At 51.3% G+C, this 18971-nt stretch overlaps 1 protein-coding gene across 3 annotated transcripts in view; it reads right to left on the bottom strand.

The window, feature by feature from the left end:
- lrrk1 (leucine-rich repeat kinase 1) overlaps nt 1-18971 on the bottom strand; it is a 331059-nt gene that overhangs the window by 295725 nt on the left and 16363 nt on the right. For 2 of the 3 annotated variants that reach the window (XM_079247905.1, XM_079247906.1), the window contains exons 4-11: nt 13516-13687; nt 13242-13421; nt 13016-13152; nt 12670-12896; nt 11814-11941; nt 11566-11729; nt 7450-7587; nt 7078-7190 (exon numbers count right to left, since the gene is read on the bottom strand). In XM_079247905.1, coding sequence (XP_079104031.1) covers nt 7078-7190; nt 7450-7587; nt 11566-11729; nt 11814-11941; nt 12670-12896; nt 13016-13152; nt 13242-13421; nt 13516-13687 — 1259 coding nt within the window. Of the gene's footprint in view, nt 1-7077; nt 7191-7449; nt 7588-11565; nt 11730-11813; nt 11942-12669; nt 12897-13015; nt 13153-13241; nt 13422-13515; nt 13688-18971 lie in introns of those variants that run through there. The other variant, XM_079247907.1, reaches the window with a different exon arrangement.

Raw genomic sequence — 18971 nt, 5'->3', positions numbered from 1 at the left:
ACAGGACGAGGAGCTACGCAACTACAGGACGAGGAGCTACGCAACCACAGGACGAGGAGCTACGTAACTACAGGAGGAGGAGCTACGCAACCACAGGACGAGGAGCTACGTGACCACAGGAGGAGGAGCTTTGCGACCACAGGAGGAGGAGCTACGCAACCACAGGACGAGGAGCTCCGCAACCACAGGACGAGGAGCTACGCAACCACAGGACGAGGAGCTACGTAACTACAGGAGGAGGAGCTACGCAACCACAGGAGGAGGAGCTACGCAACCACAGGACGAGGAGCTACGCAACCACAGGACGAGGAGCTACGCAACCACAGGACGAGGAGCTACGCAACTACAGGACGAGGAGCTACGCAACCACAGGACGAGGAGCTACGCAACCACAGGACGAGGAGCTACGCAACCACAGGACGAGGAGCTACGTAACTACAGGAGGAGGAGCTACGCAACCACAGGACGAGGAGCTACGCAACCACAGGAGGAGGAGCTACGCAACCACAGGACGAGGAGCTATGCAACCACAGGAGGAGGAGCTACGCAACCACAGGACGAGGAGCTATGCAACCACAGGACGAGGAGCTACGCAACTACAGGACGAGGAGCTACGTAACCACAGGACGAGGAGCTACGCAACTACAGGACGAGGAGCTACGCAACCACAGGAGGAGGAGCTACGCAACCACAGGAGGAGGAGCTACGCAACCACAGGACGAGGAGCTACGCAACCACAGGACGAGGAGCTACGCAACCACAGGACGAGGAGCTACGCAACCACAGGACGAGGAGCTACGTAACTACAGGAGGAGGAGCTACGTAACCACAGGACGAGGAGCTACGCAACTACAGGACGAGGAGCTACGCAACCACAGGACGAGGAGCTACGCAACCACAGGACGAGGAGCTACGCAACTACAGGACGAGGAGCTACGTAACCACAGGACGAGGAGCTACGCAACTACAGGACGAGGAGCTACGCAACCACAGGACGAGGAGCTACGCAACTACAGGACGAGGAGCTACGCAACCACAGGACGAGGAGCTACGCAACCACAGGACGAGGAGCTACGCAACCACAGGACGAGGAGCTACGTAACTACAGGAGGAGGAGCTACGCAACCACAGGACGAGGAGCTACGCGACCACAGGAGGAGGAGCTTTGCGACCACAGGAGGAGGAGCTACGCAACCACAGGACGAGGAGCTCCGCAACCACAGGACGAGGAGCTACGCAACCACAGGACGAGGAGCTACGTAACTACAGGAGGAGGAGCTACGCAACCACAGGAGGAGGAGCTTTGCGACCACAGGAGGAGGAGCTACGCAACCACAGGACGAGGAGCTCCGCAACCACAGGACGAGGAGCTACGCAACCACAGGACGAGGAGCTACGTAACCACAGGAGGAGGAGCTACGCAACCACAGGACGAGGAGCTACGCAACCACAGGAGGAGGAGCTACGCAACCACAGGAGGAGGAGCTACGCAACCACAGGACGAGGAGCTACGCAACCACAGGACGAGGAGCTACGCAACCACAGGACGAGGAGCTACGCAACCACAGGACGAGGAGCTACGTAACTACAGGAGGAGGAGCTACGTAACCACAGGACGAGGAGCTACGCAACTACAGGACGAGGAGCTACGCAACCACAGGACGAGGAGCTACGCAACCACAGGACAAGGAGCTACGCAACTACAGGACGAGGAGCTACGTAACCACAGGACGAGGAGCTACGCAACTACAGGACGAGGAGCTACGCAACCACAGGACGAGGAGCTACGCAACTACAGGACGAGGAGCTACGCAACCACAGGACGAGGAGCTACGCAACCACAGGACGAGGAGCTACGCAACCACAGGACGAGGAGCTACGTAACTACAGGAGGAGGAGCTACGCAACCACAGGACGAGGAGCTACGTGACCACAGGAGGAGGAGCTTTGCGACCACAGGAGGAGGAGCTACGCAACCACAGGACGAGGAGCTCCGCAACCACAGGACGAGGAGCTACGCAACCACAGGACGAGGAGCTACGTAACTACAGGAGGAGGAGCTACGCAACCACAGGAGGAGGAGCTACGCAACCACAGGACGAGGAGCTACGCAACCACAGGACGAGGAGCTACGCAACCACAGGACGAGGAGCTACGTAACTACAGGACGAGGAGCTACGCAACCACAGGAGGAGGAGCTACGCAACCACAGGACGAGGAGCTACGCAACCACAGGAGGAGGAGCTACGCAACCACAGGACGAGGAGCTACGTAACTACAGGAGGAGGAGCTACGCAACCACAGGAGGAGGAGCTACGCAACTACAGGAGGAGGAGCTACGCAACCACAGGAGGAGGAGCTACGCAACCACAGGACGAGGAGCTACGCAACCACAGGAGGAGGAGCTACGCAACCACAGGACGAGGAGCTACGTAACTACAGGAGGAGGAGCTACGCAACCACAGGAGGAGGAGCTACGCAACTACAGGAGGAGGAGCTACGCAACCACAGGAGGAGGAGCTACGCAACCACAGGAGGAGGAGCTACGTAACTACAGGAGGAGGAGCTACGTAACCACAGGAGGAGGAGCTACGCAACCACAGGACGAGGAGCTATGCAACCACAGGAGGAGGAGCTACGCAACCACAGGACGAGGAGCTATGCAACCACAGGACGAGGAGCTACGCAACTACAGGACGAGGAGCTACGTAACCACAGGACGAGGAGCTACGTAACTACAGGACGAGGAGCTACGCAACCACAGGACGAGGAGCTACGCAACTACAGGACGAGGAGCTACGCAACCACAGGACGAGGAGCTACGTAACTACAGGAGGAGGAGCTACGCAACCACAGGACGAGGAGCTACGTGACCACAGGAGGAGGAGCTTTGCGACCACAGGAGGAGGAGCTACGCAACCACAGGACGAGGAGCTCCGCAACCACAGGACGAGGAGCTACGCAACCACAGGACGAGGAGCTACGTAACTACAGGAGGAGGAGCTACGCAACCACAGGAGGAGGAGCTACGCAACCACAGGACGAGGAGCTACGCAACCACAGGACGAGGAGCTACGCAACCACAGGACGAGGAGCTACGCAACCACAGGACGAGGAGCTACGCAACCACAGGAGGAGGAGCTACGCAACCACAGGACGAGGAGCTACGTAACTACAGGAGGAGGAGCTACGCAACCACAGGACGAGGAGCTACGTAACTACAGGACGAGGAGCTACGCAACCACAGGAGGAGGAGCTACGCAACCACAGGACGAGGAGCTACGCAACCACAGGAGGAGGAGCTACGCAACCACAGGACGAGGAGCTACGTAACTACAGGAGGAGGAGCTACGCAACCACAGGAGGAGGAGCTACGCAACTACAGGAGGAGGAGCTACGCAACCACAGGAGGAGGAGCTACGCAACCACAGGACGAGGAGCTACGCAACCACAGGAGGAGGAGCTACGCAACCACAGGACGAGGAGCTACGTAACTACAGGAGGAGGAGCTACGCAACCACAGGAGGAGGAGCTACGCAACTACAGGAGGAGGAGCTACGCAACCACAGGAGGAGGAGCTACGCAACCACAGGAGGAGGAGCTACGTAACTACAGGAGGAGGAGCTACGTAACCACAGGAGGAGGAGCTACGCAACCACAGGACGAGGAGCTATGCAACCACAGGAGGAGGAGCTACGCAACCACAGGACGAGGAGCTACGTAACTACAGGAGGAGGAGCTACGTAACCACAGGACGAGGAGCTACGCCACTACAGGACGAGGAGCTACGCAACCACAGGACGAGGAGCTACGCAACCACAGGACAAGGAGCTACGCAACTACAGGACGAGGAGCTACGTAACCACAGGACGAGGAGCTACGCAACTACAGGACGAGGAGCTACGCAACCACAGGACGAGGAGCTACGCAACTACAGGACGAGGAGCTACGCAACCACAGGACGAGGAGCTACGCAACCACAGGACGAGGAGCTACGCAACCACAGGACGAGGAGCTACGCAACTACAGGACGAGGAGCTACGTAACCACAGGACGAGGAGCTACGCAACTACAGGACGAGGAGCTACGCAACCACAGGACGAGGAGCTACGCAACTACAGGACGAGGAGCTACGCAACCACAGGACGAGGAGCTACGTAACTACAGGAGGAGGAGCTACGCAACCACAGGACGAGGAGCTACGTGACCACAGGAGGAGGAGCTTTGCGACCACAGGAGGAGGAGCTACGCAACCACAGGACGAGGAGCTCCGCAACCACAGGACGAGGAGCTACGCAACCACAGGACGAGGAGCTACGTAACTACAGGAGGAGGAGCTACGCAACCACAGGAGGAGGAGCTACGCAACCACAGGACGAGGAGCTACGCAACCACAGGACGAGGAGCTACGCAACCACAGGACGAGGAGCTACGTAACTACAGGACGAGGAGCTACGCAACCACAGGAGGAGGAGCTACGCAACCACAGGACGAGGAGCTACGCAACCACAGGAGGAGGAGCTACGCAACCACAGGACGAGGAGCTACGTAACTACAGGAGGAGGAGCTACGCAACCACAGGACGAGGAGCTACGTAACCACAGGACGAGGAGCTACGTAACTACAGGACGAGGAGCTACGCAACCACAGGACGAGGAGCTACGCAACTACAGGACGAGGAGCTACGCAACCACAGGACGAGGAGCTACGTAACTACAGGAGGAGGAGCTACGCAACCACAGGACGAGGAGCTACGTGACCACAGGAGGAGGAGCTTTGCGACCACAGGAGGAGGAGCTACGCAACCACAGGACGAGGAGCTCCGCAACCACAGGACGAGGAGCTACGCAACCACAGGACGAGGAGCTACGTAACTACAGGAGGAGGAGCTACGCAACCACAGGAGGAGGAGCTACGCAACCACAGGACGAGGAGCTACGCAACCACAGGACGAGGAGCTACGCAACCACAGGACGAGGAGCTACGTAACTACAGGACGAGGAGCTACGCAACCACAGGAGGAGGAGCTACGCAACCACAGGACGAGGAGCTACGCAACCACAGGAGGAGGAGCTACGCAACCACAGGACGAGGAGCTACGTAACTACAGGAGGAGGAGCTACGCAACCACAGGAGGAGGAGCTACGCAACTACAGGAGGAGGAGCTACGCAACCACAGGAGGAGGAGCTACGCAACCACAGGACGAGGAGCTACGCAACCACAGGAGGAGGAGCTACGCAACCACAGGACGAGGAGCTACGTAACTACAGGAGGAGGAGCTACGCAACCACAGGAGGAGGAGCTACGCAACTACAGGAGGAGGAGCTACGCAACCACAGGAGGAGGAGCTACGCAACCACAGGAGGAGGAGCTACGTAACTACAGGAGGAGGAGCTACGTAACCACAGGAGGAGGAGCTACGCAACCACAGGACGAGGAGCTATGCAACCACAGGAGGAGGAGCTACGCAACCACAGGACGAGGAGCTATGCAACCACAGGACGAGGAGCTACGCAACTACAGGACGAGGAGCTACGTAACCACAGGACGAGGAGCTACGCAACTACAGGACGAGGAGCTACGCAACCACAGGACGAGGAGCTACGCAACTACAGGAGGAGGAGCTACGCAACTACAGGACGAGGAGCTACGCGACCACAGGAGGAGGAGCTACGCAACCACAGGAGGAGGAGCTACGCAACCACAGGACGAGGAGCTACGCAACCACAGGAGGAGGAGCTACGCAACCACAGGACGAGGAGCTACGCAACCACAGGACGAGGAGCTACGCAACCACAGGACGAGGAGCTACGCAACCACAGGACGAGGAGCTACGCAACCACAGGACGAGGAGCTACGCAACCACAGGAGGAGGAGCTACGCAACCACAGGACGAGGAGCTACGCAACCACAGGACGAGGAGCTACGCAACCACAGGACGAGGAGCTACGCAACCACAGGAGGAGGAGCTACGCAACCACAGGAGGAGGAGCTACGCAACCACAGGACGAGGAGCTACGCAACCACAGGACGAGGAGCTACGCAACCACAGGACGAGGAGCTACGCAACCACAGGACGAGGAGCTACGTAACTACAGGAGGAGGAGCTACGTAACCACAGGACGAGGAGCTACGCAACTACAGGACGAGGAGCTACGCAACCACAGGACGAGGAGCTACGCAACCACAGGACAAGGAGCTACGCAACTACAGGACGAGGAGCTACGTAACCACAGGACGAGGAGCTACGCAACTACAGGAGGAGGAGCTACGCAACCACAGGACGAGGAGCTACGTGACCACAGGAGGAGGAGCTTTGCGACCACAGGAGGAGGAGCTACGCAACCACAGGACGAGGAGCTACGCAACCACAGGACGAAGAGCTACGTAACTACAGGAGGAGGAGCTACGCAACCACAGGACGAGGAGCTACGTGACCACAGGAGGAGGAGCTTTGCGACCACAGGAGGAGGAGCTACGCAACCACAGGACGAGGAGCTACGCAACCACAGGACGAAGAGCTACGTAACGACCTCAGGAGGAGGAGCTACGTAATCACCACAGGAGGAGGAGCTACATAACAACTGGTTAGAACTAACAGGAACCATCTGGAACCATATGGAACCAACAGGAACCATATAAAACCAACAGGAACCATATGGAACTAGATGGAACCAGATGGAACCAACAGAACCAGATGGAACCATCTGGAACCAGAGAGAACTGAATGGAACCAGATAGAACCTATTGGAACCAACAGGAACCTAATGGAACCAGATAGAACCAGACAGAACCAGTTGTAACCAGATGGAGCCAACAGGAACCATATGGAACCAAATGGAACAATTTGGATCCAGATGGAACCAACAGGAACCATATGGAACCACATGGAACCAGTTAGAACCAGATGGAACCAGATGGAACCAACAGGAACCATATGGAACCAGTTGAATCTTTCTTTTCATTAGAAACTTTGCACTTTCTAATAAAAAGCAACAGATGTTAAAAGTTTTATGTTCTTGAAGATGAAACTCAGGAGGAACCTCCTGAGGTGATGCTGGTGTCGGTGGACCTACTTTCCAAGCTGGTTCCTGGACAGGTCGAGGAATCTGAGCTGGGAACACTTCCATTTATCGGGGGCGGGAAGCGCTGTGATGACATTCCCACCGAGTTTCAGGGAGGAGATGGCCTGATGGCGGGGGGGGAGACACAGGATGGAACAGCTGATTGGCTGATGGAACGACAGGTTAAAGGTACGAGGAACATGAATGGACCAATAATCAGAGATTTAATTCCAATGTCTGGGGAGAGAGGAGAACGGAGGAGAAGAGGGGAGAACGGAGGAGAGAGGAGGTCTCTGGGTCTGCAGGTCTCTGGGTCTGCAGAGACAACCTGAAGCCCTGGAAAAGACAGGAGGAGGTGCTAGCATCCATGGAGGAGGTGCCTACCTCCAGCTGGAAGATGTAAGAGGGGAGCTCCTCCAGGACGTTGTCGGAGAAGTCCAGCTCCTGCAGCTGGGTCCTCCAGAAGATGGAGATGGTGTTGGGGAGGGTCTGGATCAGATTAGACGAGGCTCGGCACTGTTTCTAAACAGAACACAGAACACTGACCCTTACTGCTGGTGGACCTTCATCTTCATCATCATCGTCATAGTCCTCATCATCATCTTCATCATATTCCTCTTCATCATCATCCTCCTCATTCTCATCATCTTCATAGTCATAGTCATAATCCACATCATCATCATCTTCATCATAATCATCATCATCACAGGAACCAGGACACTGTGGTCCACCTTTCATTCTGGACTCAAACCGCCCACCAGATCCTGCTCATGAGCAAAACAGTGGTGACTCTGTGGAATCACCTTCCAGTCTAGTACCAGAACCAGTTCCCAGTCTAGAAACAGAACCAGTTCCCAGTCTACAACCAGAACCAGTTCCCAGTCTAGAACCAGAACCAGTTCCCAGTCTAGAACCAGAAGCAGTTCCCAGTCTACAACCATAACCAGTTCCCAGACTAGAACCTGAACCAGTTCCCAGTCTAGAATCAGTACAAGCTCCCAGTCCAGAACCAGAACCAGTTCCCAGTCTATAACCTGAACCAGTTCCCAGTCTAGAAACAGAACCAGTTCCAAGTCTAGAAAATGAACAAGTTCCCAGTCCAGAACCAGAACGAGTTCCCAGTCCAGAACCAGAACGAGTTCCCAGTCTACAACCAGAACCAGCTCCCAGTCCAGAACCAGAACCAGCTCCCAGTCTAGAACCACAACCAGTTCCCAATCTAGAAACAGAACCAGTTCCCAGTCTAGAAAATGAACAAGTTCCCAGTCCAGAACCAGAACGAGTTCCCAGTCTACAACCAGAACCAGCTCCCAGTCCAGAACCAGAACCAGCTCCCAGTCTAGAACCACAACCAGTTCCCAGTCTAGAAATAGAACCACTTCACAGCCTAAAAACAGAACCAGTTCCCAGTGTACAACCAGAACCAGTTCCCAGTCTAGAAACAGAACCAGTTCCCAGTCCACAACCAGAACTAGCTCCCAGTCTAGAACCACAACCAGTTCCCAGTCTAGAAATAGAACCACTTCACAGCCTAAAAACAGAACCAGTTCCCAGTGTACAACCAGAACCAGTTCCCAGTCTACAACCACAACCAGTTCCCAGTCTACAACCATAACCAGTTCCCAGACTAGAACCTGAACCAGTTCCCAGTCTAGAATCAGTACAAGCTCCCAGTCCAGAACCAGAACCAGTTCCCAGTCTAGAAATAGAACCACTTCACAGCCTAAAAACAGAACCAGCTCCCAGTCTAAAACCAGAACTAGTTCCCAGTCTAGAAACAGAACCAGTTCCCAGTCTACAACCATAACCAGTTCCCAGACTAGAACCTGAACCAGTTCCCAGTCTAGAATCAGTACAAGCTCCCAGTCCAGAACCAGAACCAGTTCCCAGTCTATAACCTGAACCAGTTCCCAGTCCAGAACCAGAACGAGTTCCCAGTCTACAACCAGAACCAGCTCCCAGTCCAGAACCAGAACCAGTTCCCAGTCTAGAAATAGAACCACTTCACAGCCTAAAAACAGAACCAGTTCCCAGTGTACAACCAGAACCAGTTCCCAGTCTAGAAACAGAACCAGTTCCCAGTCCACAACCAGAACTAGCTCCCAGTCTAGAACCAAAACCAGTTCCCAGTCTAGAAATAGAACCACTTTACAGCCTAAAAACAGAACCAGTTCCCAGTCTAGAAACAGAACCAGTTCCCAGTCTACAACCAGAACCAGTTCCCAGTCAAGAACCAGAACCAGTTCCCAGTCTACAACCAGAACCAGTTCCCAGTCAAGAACCAGAACCAGTTCCCAGTCTACAACCAGAACCAGTTCCCAGGCTAGGAACAGAACCAGTTCCCAGTATACAACCCGTACCAGCTCCCAGTCTACAACCAAAACCAGTTCCCAGTCAAGAACCAGAACCAGTTCCCAGTGTACAACCAGAACCAGTTCCCAGGCTAGGAAAAGAACCAGTTCCCAGTATACAACCCGTACCAGCTCCCAGTCTACAACCAGAACCAGTTCCCAGGCTAGGAACAGAACCAGTTCCCAGTATACAACCCGTACCAGCTCCCAGTCTACAACCAGAACCAGTTCCCAGTCTAGAACCAGAAGCAGCTCCCAGTCTACAACCAGAACCAGTTCCCAGTCTAGAACCAGAACCAATTCCCAGTCTAGAAACAGAACCACTTCCCAGTCTAGAACCAGAACCAGTTCCCAGGCTAGGAACAGAACCAGTTCCCAGTATACAACCCGTACCAGCTCCCAGTCTACAACCAGAACCAGTTCCCAGTTTAGAACCAGAAGCAGCTCCCAGTCTACAACCAGAACCAATTCCCAGTCTAGAAACAGAACCAGTTCCCAGTCTAGAACCAGAACCAGTTCCCAGTCCAGAAACAGAACAAGCTCCCAGTCTACAACCAGAACCAGTTCCCAGTCTAGAAACAGATCCAGTTCCCAGTGTACAACCAGAACCAGTTCCCAGTCTAGGAACAGAACCAGTTCCCAGTATACAATCGGTACCAGCTCCCAGTCTAACACCGGAACCAACTCCCAGTCTAGAACCAGAAAAAGATCCCAGTCTAAAACTAGAACCAGTTCACAGTCTAGGAACAGAACCAGTTATCAGTCTAGTACCAGAACCATCTCCTAGTCTAGAACCATCTCCTAGTCTAGAACCAGAACCAGTTCCCAGTCTAGAACCAGAACCAGTTCCCAGTCTAGAACCAGAACCAGTTCCCAGTCTAGAAACAGAACCAGTTCCTAGTCTAGAACCACAACCATCTCCCAGTCCAGAATCAGATCCAGTTCCCAGTCCAGAAACAGAACCAGTTCCCAGTCTACAACCAGAACCAGTTCCCAGTATAGAAACAGAACCAGTTCACAGTCTACAACCACAACAAGCTCCCAGTCTACAATCACAACCAGTTCCCAGTGTAGAAACAGAACCGGTTCCCAGTCGAGAACCACAACCATCTCCCAGTCCAGAACCAGATCCAGTTCCCAGTCTAGAACAAGAACCAGCTCCCAGTCTAGAAACAGAACCAGCTCCCAGTCTAGAAACAGAACCAGCTCCCAGTCTAGAACCAGAACCAGTTCCGGGTGTAGAACCAGAACCAGTTCCCGGTGTACAACGAGAACCAGTTCCCAGTCTAGAACCAGAACCAGTTCCGAGTGTACAACCAGAACCAGTTCCCAGTCTACAACCAGAACCAGTTCCCAGTCTAGAACCAGAACCAGTTCCCAGTCTAAAACCAGAACCAGTTCCCAGTGTACAACCATAACCAGTTCCTAGTCTTGGAACAGAACCAGATCCCAGTCTAGAAACAGAACCAGCTCCCAGTCTAGAACCTAAACCAGTTCCCAGTCTAGAACAAGAACCAGCTCCCAGTCCAGAAACAGAACCAACTCCCAGTCTAGAACCAGAAAAAGATCCCAGTCTAAAACTAGAACCAGTTCACAGTCTAGGAACAGAACCAGTTATCAGTCTACAACCAGAACCATCTCCTAGTCTAGAACCAGAACCAGTTCTCAGTCTAGAACCACAACCAGTTCCCAGTCTAGAACCAGAACCAGTTCCGAGTGTACAACCAGAACCAGTTCCCAGTCTACAACCAGAACCAGTTCCCAGTCTAGAACCAGAACCAGTTCCCAGTCTAGAAACAGAACCAGTTCCCAGTCTAGAACCAGAACCAGTTCCCAGTCTAGAAACAGAACTAGTTCCTAGTCTACAACCACAACCATCTCCCAGTCCAGAACCAGATCCAGTTCCCAGTCCAGAACCAGAACCAGTTCCCATTCTAGAAACAGAACTAGTTCCTAGTCTACAACCACAACCATCTCCCAGTCCAGAACCAGATCCAGTTCCCAGTCCAGAAACAGAACCAGTTCCCAGTCTACAACCAGAACCAGTTCCCCGTCTAGAACCAGAACCAGCTCCGGCCCAGGGACCTGGGGAGCAGCTTCTGGAGTGTTCCAGGGTAAACAGGAAGGGGTTTCAGTGAGGGGTTCTTACCAGCGGACAGGCCCAGGGATCCGGGAAGCAGCTCAGCTTGTTCCGGCTCACATCCAGCAGCCGCAGCGACTTGAGGCGGTGCATGACGGCGGTGGGCAGACTGCTCAGACAGTTATCGGACACATCCAGCTCCTCCAGTTTACGCAGACCGATCCAGTTCACAGCTGCAGAACAGAACCAGTCAGACCAGAACAACCTGGATGAAGGCCATCGAGCCGGGAGGGCGGCGCCACGAGGGCGGAGCTTACTGTCAGGAAGGTCGAACAGGACGGAGATCTGGTTTCTGGCTGCAGAAATCTTCTGGATGCGGGTCAAATGGAGAAGTCCGGTTGGCAAACTCCTCAGCTGGTTCTGGGAAAGGTTGACCGTCTGCAAACTGGAGCGAAGGAGAAAGGAAGGCTGGGAATGCTCAACATGGCCGGATCAGAACAGCAGCGTTCCCGACATGAAGGCCGAGAAGAAGCCGAGACGTGAGGCCCTCCACCGGACCAGCTTCCTTATCCGCCTCCGCCACCAAACAACAACTGTCGTACGTGTTTCTAAGAGTTTACGGTGGACGTTATGAAACCAAACAGGCGACAGAAAAAGACGCATTCCTGCTGCAGATTTAAACGCCGTCACCATGCACACATGCAAGGCATGCTGGGAAACGCCTGTCCAGGCTGCGTCATGGTTCCCGATTCAACACGTCCGCTTCCTGTTCCGTCTCCGCTGAGTTTTTATCCATTTAGACAAAAAATATTGTGTTACAAGTACATGAGATACTTCTACTCAACACGGGGGGGTGGTTATGAAGTATCCTCATTTGCATATTAACCCTTCAACTTCCACACGAGGACAAAGACCAGAGGAAACGGTTCTGTGTTTTTCTGGTTGTTTTGGAGAAGAAGAAGCAGAATAAAAACAGCCGAGATGTTAAAAGGAAGAAGGGAATAATAGTAATAATAATAATGTAACAACTGTGTTATTACAAACACCCAACCAGCTGGCAGATTTACCACGGTGGAGCTGAAAGGGTTAATCTCTACCAGCTGGGATCAATCAGGAAGGATGATCAGGTATTCTTACACCAGAAGCCCAGCTGCTGGGGGGGGGGGGCGGTACCTGGAGCTGATGACATCCTGGGAGTTCAGGGCCGCTGGCATCTCCTTCAGAGCGTTGTCCTGAAGGTCCAGAGTCCTCAGCTGGATGAGACCCCAGGGAACCACGGAGGGCAGGCTGGTCAGGCTGTTGGACGACAGGTCCAGGTGGGTGATCCGGGAGGACACGTCCATGAACCAGTCCAGGTCCAACCAGGGCAGCTGCAGACCACTCCAGCACAAACTGACAGCCTACACACACACACACACACACACACACACACACAGAGGATGGTTCTGTTTGGTGCAGCCAGGTCACATGTCTGCCTCTGAGGTGTGTCAGAATTCCTGGGAATGACCGGGACACACACCTCCTCTCTGTCTTCACTGCAGCGTTCCTGCAGCTTGACTCTGAGGAGACGTCTGCTGAAGTCTGGAAAGTCCATCAGGGTGTAGGAGGAGAATCCTGCGCCGCTCTGCAGCAGGAAGTCAGCCATCTCCTCATTCCCTGGAAGACAGAACACCCGAGTCCACCGGCTGGGCCCTCCCCAGCAGCGCCCCACTGGACGCGTCCTCCAGTGGGACCTTACAACCTACCTGCCTGTGCAGCGGCGTAGAGCGGCAGCCCGTTGATCACGGCAAATTCATCACCGTGGACGGCGAAGTCCTGGACGTCAGCGCCGTAGCTGTGGACGAGCAGACGGACAACGTCCAGGTGACCCTGCTGGCAGGACGTGACCAGCATGCGGTTCAGCAGGTCTCTCCTCAGCGTGGAAGCTGACGGCAGAACCAGCAGGATCATTGCAGCTACTTACTGGGACCAGTTTGACATGGAATGTGTGATGGTGTGGTGTTGCAGGGTTTCTCCCACCAGGTATGGAGTCCAGCAGCTCTCTGAGCAGACTGGTGTGGCCGAGCCGGGCCGCCAGGACTGCTGGGTTCTTGTCGGAAGGCTCCTGAGGCACGCTGATCCGGGCTTCCTTCAGGAGGTAACAGACACTCTCCAGATCATTGTGCTGGGCGGCCAGGGAGAGCAGCCGGACCTTGGATCAGGACAAGATCAGATCAGTGAAACCGGTCCTCGGCCAGTCAGAGGTTGGTCTATTCCCTGCAGGGCCGCGCAACAGAAGGCAGACTGTAACCCGGCGGGACGGAACCGAGCTGGAGGTTCTGATGACACCAACCAGCCTGCTGACCTCATGGTGCATGGACGGTTTCTACATGGTGAATATCAGGAAGCTTGTTTGGTGGTGATGAGAGTCTTCAAGCAGCATGAGGTTTCCTTCCTGAAGGTCAGGATTCCTTTCGGACTTGTCCAGCAGCATCCTGGACGGAAACAGCCTCACATCATCCAGGAGTTTCTCTTTACGCACGCCGGCAAGCAGTACGAACATAAAACAAGTCCAAAAAACTTCAGAAACACTCAGAAATGTTGGCATATCTGAGACTGATCACCGCCAGCTCGGGTCGCCACCCGTCCCGTAAAATACGGAATCGTCCTTTAATCGACAGACAAACGTCCCGGATTGAACCAATAGGGGGCGCACTTTGTTCCGTATTTTCATCACTTTCCAACAGCCTACACCTGTCGGTCACATCAACACTCAATCTAAAAATAATTAACTAAATAAAAACACAGCAGCCAGTAAAACTGTTGTTTTCATGCAGAACCTGCAGGTCCATCCTCCTCCGTTCTGCGCCTGGTTGTCTGGAGACAGACATGACTCATGCACGCTCCCTTTTAAACATGTCTCCTGTCGCCTACCTGGTTCTCTACCTGCTGGAAATAAAAAGCGTCAGTCAGTGAAGATGTTTGTAAGTCAGACTGTAGAACAGTGACTGTTCATTCGCACACGGTGGACTGTCTGACATCTAACAGCATCAGGAGAACATAATGCTGTATTTACCAATATAAAGACCATATATAGCCAAAAAACGTATTTTCAATGGATGAACAGTTAAGAAATGCACACAAAAATATATATAGCCTAGCTAGAGGGAAACGTTTATTTTCATATGCATTAAAATGTTTAGATCTTTCTGGTTTTAAGTGCATTTTTAAGCAATCTGTATTAAGTGATCATTGGATAAATGAGCCTTCTTATTAGTGTTGTTAAACTGTGATAACATGATTTCCCTCCAGGTCATGAAGCAGCAAACAGAAACAGTCCAATATGTAGGATGAAACAACGAGGAGCTGGGGGCCAGTCAAGGCGCTCCAACATTAAGATCACGGGCTTACCGGAAAAGTCAGAGAAAGGCAACCCGTCTCAGGTCATCGCAGACCTCCTGCCACAGCTTCTCGGGACCACCGCCTTCCCTAACAGTTAGGATCGACCGAGCGCACCGCATAGGCACACCTACATCCAGACGCCCGCGTACCATGATCGCCAAAATCCACCACCCTTCTGAGAAGGAAAAGATCCTCAAACTTGCCCGGTTGCACTCCCCCTTATCCTCAGACGGAGCCCGTATCAATATTTACCCGGACTTTCCCCCCGAGGTCATGGAACAACGCCGTGCCTTTGATGGAGCCAAAAGACCTTCAAAGGACCAGGCTGACCTTCGTCTATGGTACGGAACAGAAAATGTTCCAGAATGCCTCCGATGCAGAACCCTTCATAGACAAATCTATTAAATCCTCCATTTCTCCAGAATGACTATTCCCCCACTGCTTGGACGCTTATGTAAGTTGAATTATGTTTATATGCAGTACACACTGCAGCATGTTAAAAATAAACCAAAACATTCTTATCCCAATGGTAAAAAATGCTAATGCTTGTGCCAGAGTGCAGCTGACAGCTGTGCTGGTGTGTATATTATGTTTATATACAGTGTTCTGTGTTTTTCTACATCTGGGTGTGGGGAGTTGTCAGATGATCCGGACTATTCAAGATGCTCGACAACTCTCTGCTGCTCCCAGCTGTCTCAGTAGATGTTTGTACCTGTATCCCTCCCTGTTCTGAGGCGGAGGGAGAGAAAGGATGTCCAGTTTTGGACTTTTTTTTTTCCCCCCTTGTTGGCCTGCTTGTCTAACACATGTACAAAGTTTTACATGTATTCATTGCATTATATTTTGCGAGTCAATTTTGTTCTGCCACTCACCCTCTCATGATTGCTTGTAGCTCAGTCACCCCCCCACAGGGCGGCAGCCTTACCTTGCTTAGCTGGAATATTTCAGCCAAAATGACACATCACAGGTCAGTGACTCCACTTTGTGGGAAGCATTTAAATCTGTTATGCACGGGCAAATTATTGCTTATGAGGCTAAATTAAAAAGAGAAAGGGAGAAGGAATTATCAGCAATCTTGACCCATCTTTTGACCCTTGAAAGGGACTATAGGACAACGCCCTCACCTACCAAACTCAATGAAATTATTAAATTGAAATCTCAGTATAATGCGGCCGTGTCAAACCTTGTCAGCTTGATGTTGTTAAAAGTAAAACAGAAACATTTTGAATTAGCTGACAAGCCGGAAAAATTGTTGGCACACCAACTTAAGAACATCCAAGCTAGCAGGATGACTCATAGAATTAAAACCCCCTCAGGCACTGTTGTTACAGATCCTGGGGCAATTAATGACTGTTTTCGGAAGTTTTATGAAGACCTTTACTCCTCAAAATCCGCATCAGACATCTAACACATCTTTAAATTTCTCCACACCCTTAACTTACTCAAATTGAATCCTGCAGCACAAACAGCCCTGAACTCTGATTTAACTTAAGAAGAAATTAAACTTGCTATACGTTCCAACAGCAAGGCGTCCGGCCCTGACGGATTTGGCATAGAGTTTTACAAGGCATACCTGGATAATACAGCCCCTTATATGCTAAGAATGATCAATCATTCTCTATCAGTTGGCCTACTCCCAAAAACACTGTATGAGGCCAATATCTCGCTGATTTTGAAGAAGGATAAAGAACAAACTGACCCATCTTCTTACCATCCGATAGCTCTCCTTGGCAGTTATCTTAAAGTATTCACCAAAATCTTAGCAAATAGACTCAACAAATGTATAGCCAGCATAACTCATCAAGACAAAACCAGATTTATTCCTGGACGATTTTCATTTTTCAATGTTAGGCGTCTGCTAAATATTGTGTACTCCAAATTCAACCCTGATTCTAAAGTTGCCATCCTTGCCCTTTACACCCAAAAGACATTTGATCAGGTTGAGTGGCCATACTTGTTAGCATCCTTAAAAGAATTTGGCTTTGGTGATAACTTTACCTCTTGGGTCAAAAAGTTATATGCTTATTCTACTGCTTCTATTATCACCAACAATAATGGATCTCCTCCTTTTCCACTGCAACGATCGTGCAGACAAGGTTGCCCTATGAGCCCATTGCTCTTCGCGGTTGCAATGGAACCCCTGGCTGTTGCCATCAGAAATCACCCTCATATCACACCACTAATTTTAGGAGGGGTTGATCACCGCATTTCACTGTATGCAGATGACGTGGTCCTCTTTCTGTCCCGCCCAGAAGAGTCCCTTCCCCCTTACTAGAACTGGTTGAGAAGTTTGGCAAAATTTCTGGATACACTGTGAATTTGGACAAAAGAGAATTCCTGCCGCTTACAGGTGAAATGGACCCCACTTTCCTGAAGAACATACCTTTTCAAGTTGTCTCAGATAACATTAAATACCTCGGAGTCACAATTCCTAAGAACCCGAACCTAGCTTACCAAAAAATTTTGGGATTTTTTGGACAAATTAAAAGCTGCATTGATTCCTGGAGACTTCTGCCATTATCTATGATTGGCCGTGTCAATGCCATGAAGATGGTCCTGCCCCCCACATTTATCTACCTCACCCAAAATTTACCTTTTTTTAAAATTTTTTTTTACCTAAATGCTTTTTTAAACAACTGGATTCAATTATTTTACCTTTTGTGTGGGGTTATAAGACACACCGAATCTCCAAAAAACATTTAATTAAAGCCAAGTCAGCCGGCGGCCTAAGTCTACCTGATTTTTGCCACTACTACTGGGCTACAAACTGCAGAGCACTGTTTTGGCAAAATACACGCCTAGGTAACACTGTCGCCCACACACCATCTTGGTTTGTAATTGAACAGTGCTCTGTCAAGAGCTCCCTTCCCACACTGCTCTTCTCCTCACCCTTACCTTTAACAACCACTGCTTGTAATAACTTTGTAGTCACAAGCTCCCTGAAGATCTGGTACCACATAAGGAAATCTCTCACACTGCCTGAAATCTCTATCTACTCCCCACTTTGCAGAAACCACACTTTTCCTGTATCATTGACTGATAATGCTTTTCAGCTCTGGGAGAACAGCAGTATAGTCACTTTTGGGGATCTCTACATTGACCAGACATTTGCCACATTCTCTCAACTGAAAGAAAAATTCTAACAACCGAACTCACATTTTTTCCGTTAAATTCATTCAGAGATTTTACCCGCAAAAACATTCCCTCCTTTAAATCTCAGCCACCTCCTTTAGAGTTATATGCCCTGATAAAGCGTCCACCTGAATCGAAGAAACTTACCTCATGATTTTTTATCTTTTCACCTCGCTTACTTCAGTTCCCTCTCAACACTTAAAGGAAGCCTGGGAGAAAGACCTGGCTCTGACAATAAGTAATGTTCACAGATGGTCAGTTAATTCTAGACACCAACTCATACAATTTAAAGTGATCCATAGATTACATTACTCTTTCACTAAATTGCACTCCTTCTACCCCTCGATCTCCCCAATATGTCTAAAATGTAAATCAGCTGAGGGAACCTTAGGTCATCTCTTCTGGTTCTGCCCTAAATTAAAGCAGTTCTGGCCTGACATTTTCAGATGTTTTTCTGAGGTTTACAACTGCAATATACCCCCAGATCCTCGTATTTCAGTTTTAGGTAGCTCTTTCCCGACTCACATCATCTCACCGCAATACCATACACTACGGCATGATTATTGCTAAAAGGATTATTTTGACCCATTGGAGGAGTGATGTAGCCCCTTCTTTTAAAACCTGGCTTTCTGAAATAACCTGCTGAATCTATGGAAAAGATTTGGCATAACCTATCTCTCAATGCAAAGGCCTTCGATAAGATGTGGCGACCATTTTTTATTGTATCTGTGGAGAATAGCCTAGTCTCTGTGGATCCCCATTACTCTCCCGATTATCAATCTAATTTTTTCTATCTTGTTACCGGTGCTATCTGTGCATGTACCTATTTGTGTACAAACTGTACTCGAGTTGTACTAGTTTTCTTTTTTTGTGTGTACAACCAGCCCCCCCCCCTTCTTCTCTTTCTTTCTCTACCTTGTGTCTCTATGTTCCTTACCTGGTTTGTTAACCTATGTACATGT

This window comes from Telmatherina bonti, assembly GCF_933228915.1.
Source record: "Telmatherina bonti genome assembly, chromosome: 1".
Lineage (NCBI taxonomy): Eukaryota > Metazoa > Chordata > Actinopteri > Atheriniformes > Telmatherinidae > Telmatherina > Telmatherina bonti.
Note: the sequence above shows the minus strand (reverse complement) of the source record. Positions and strands in the feature narration are given on the sequence as shown.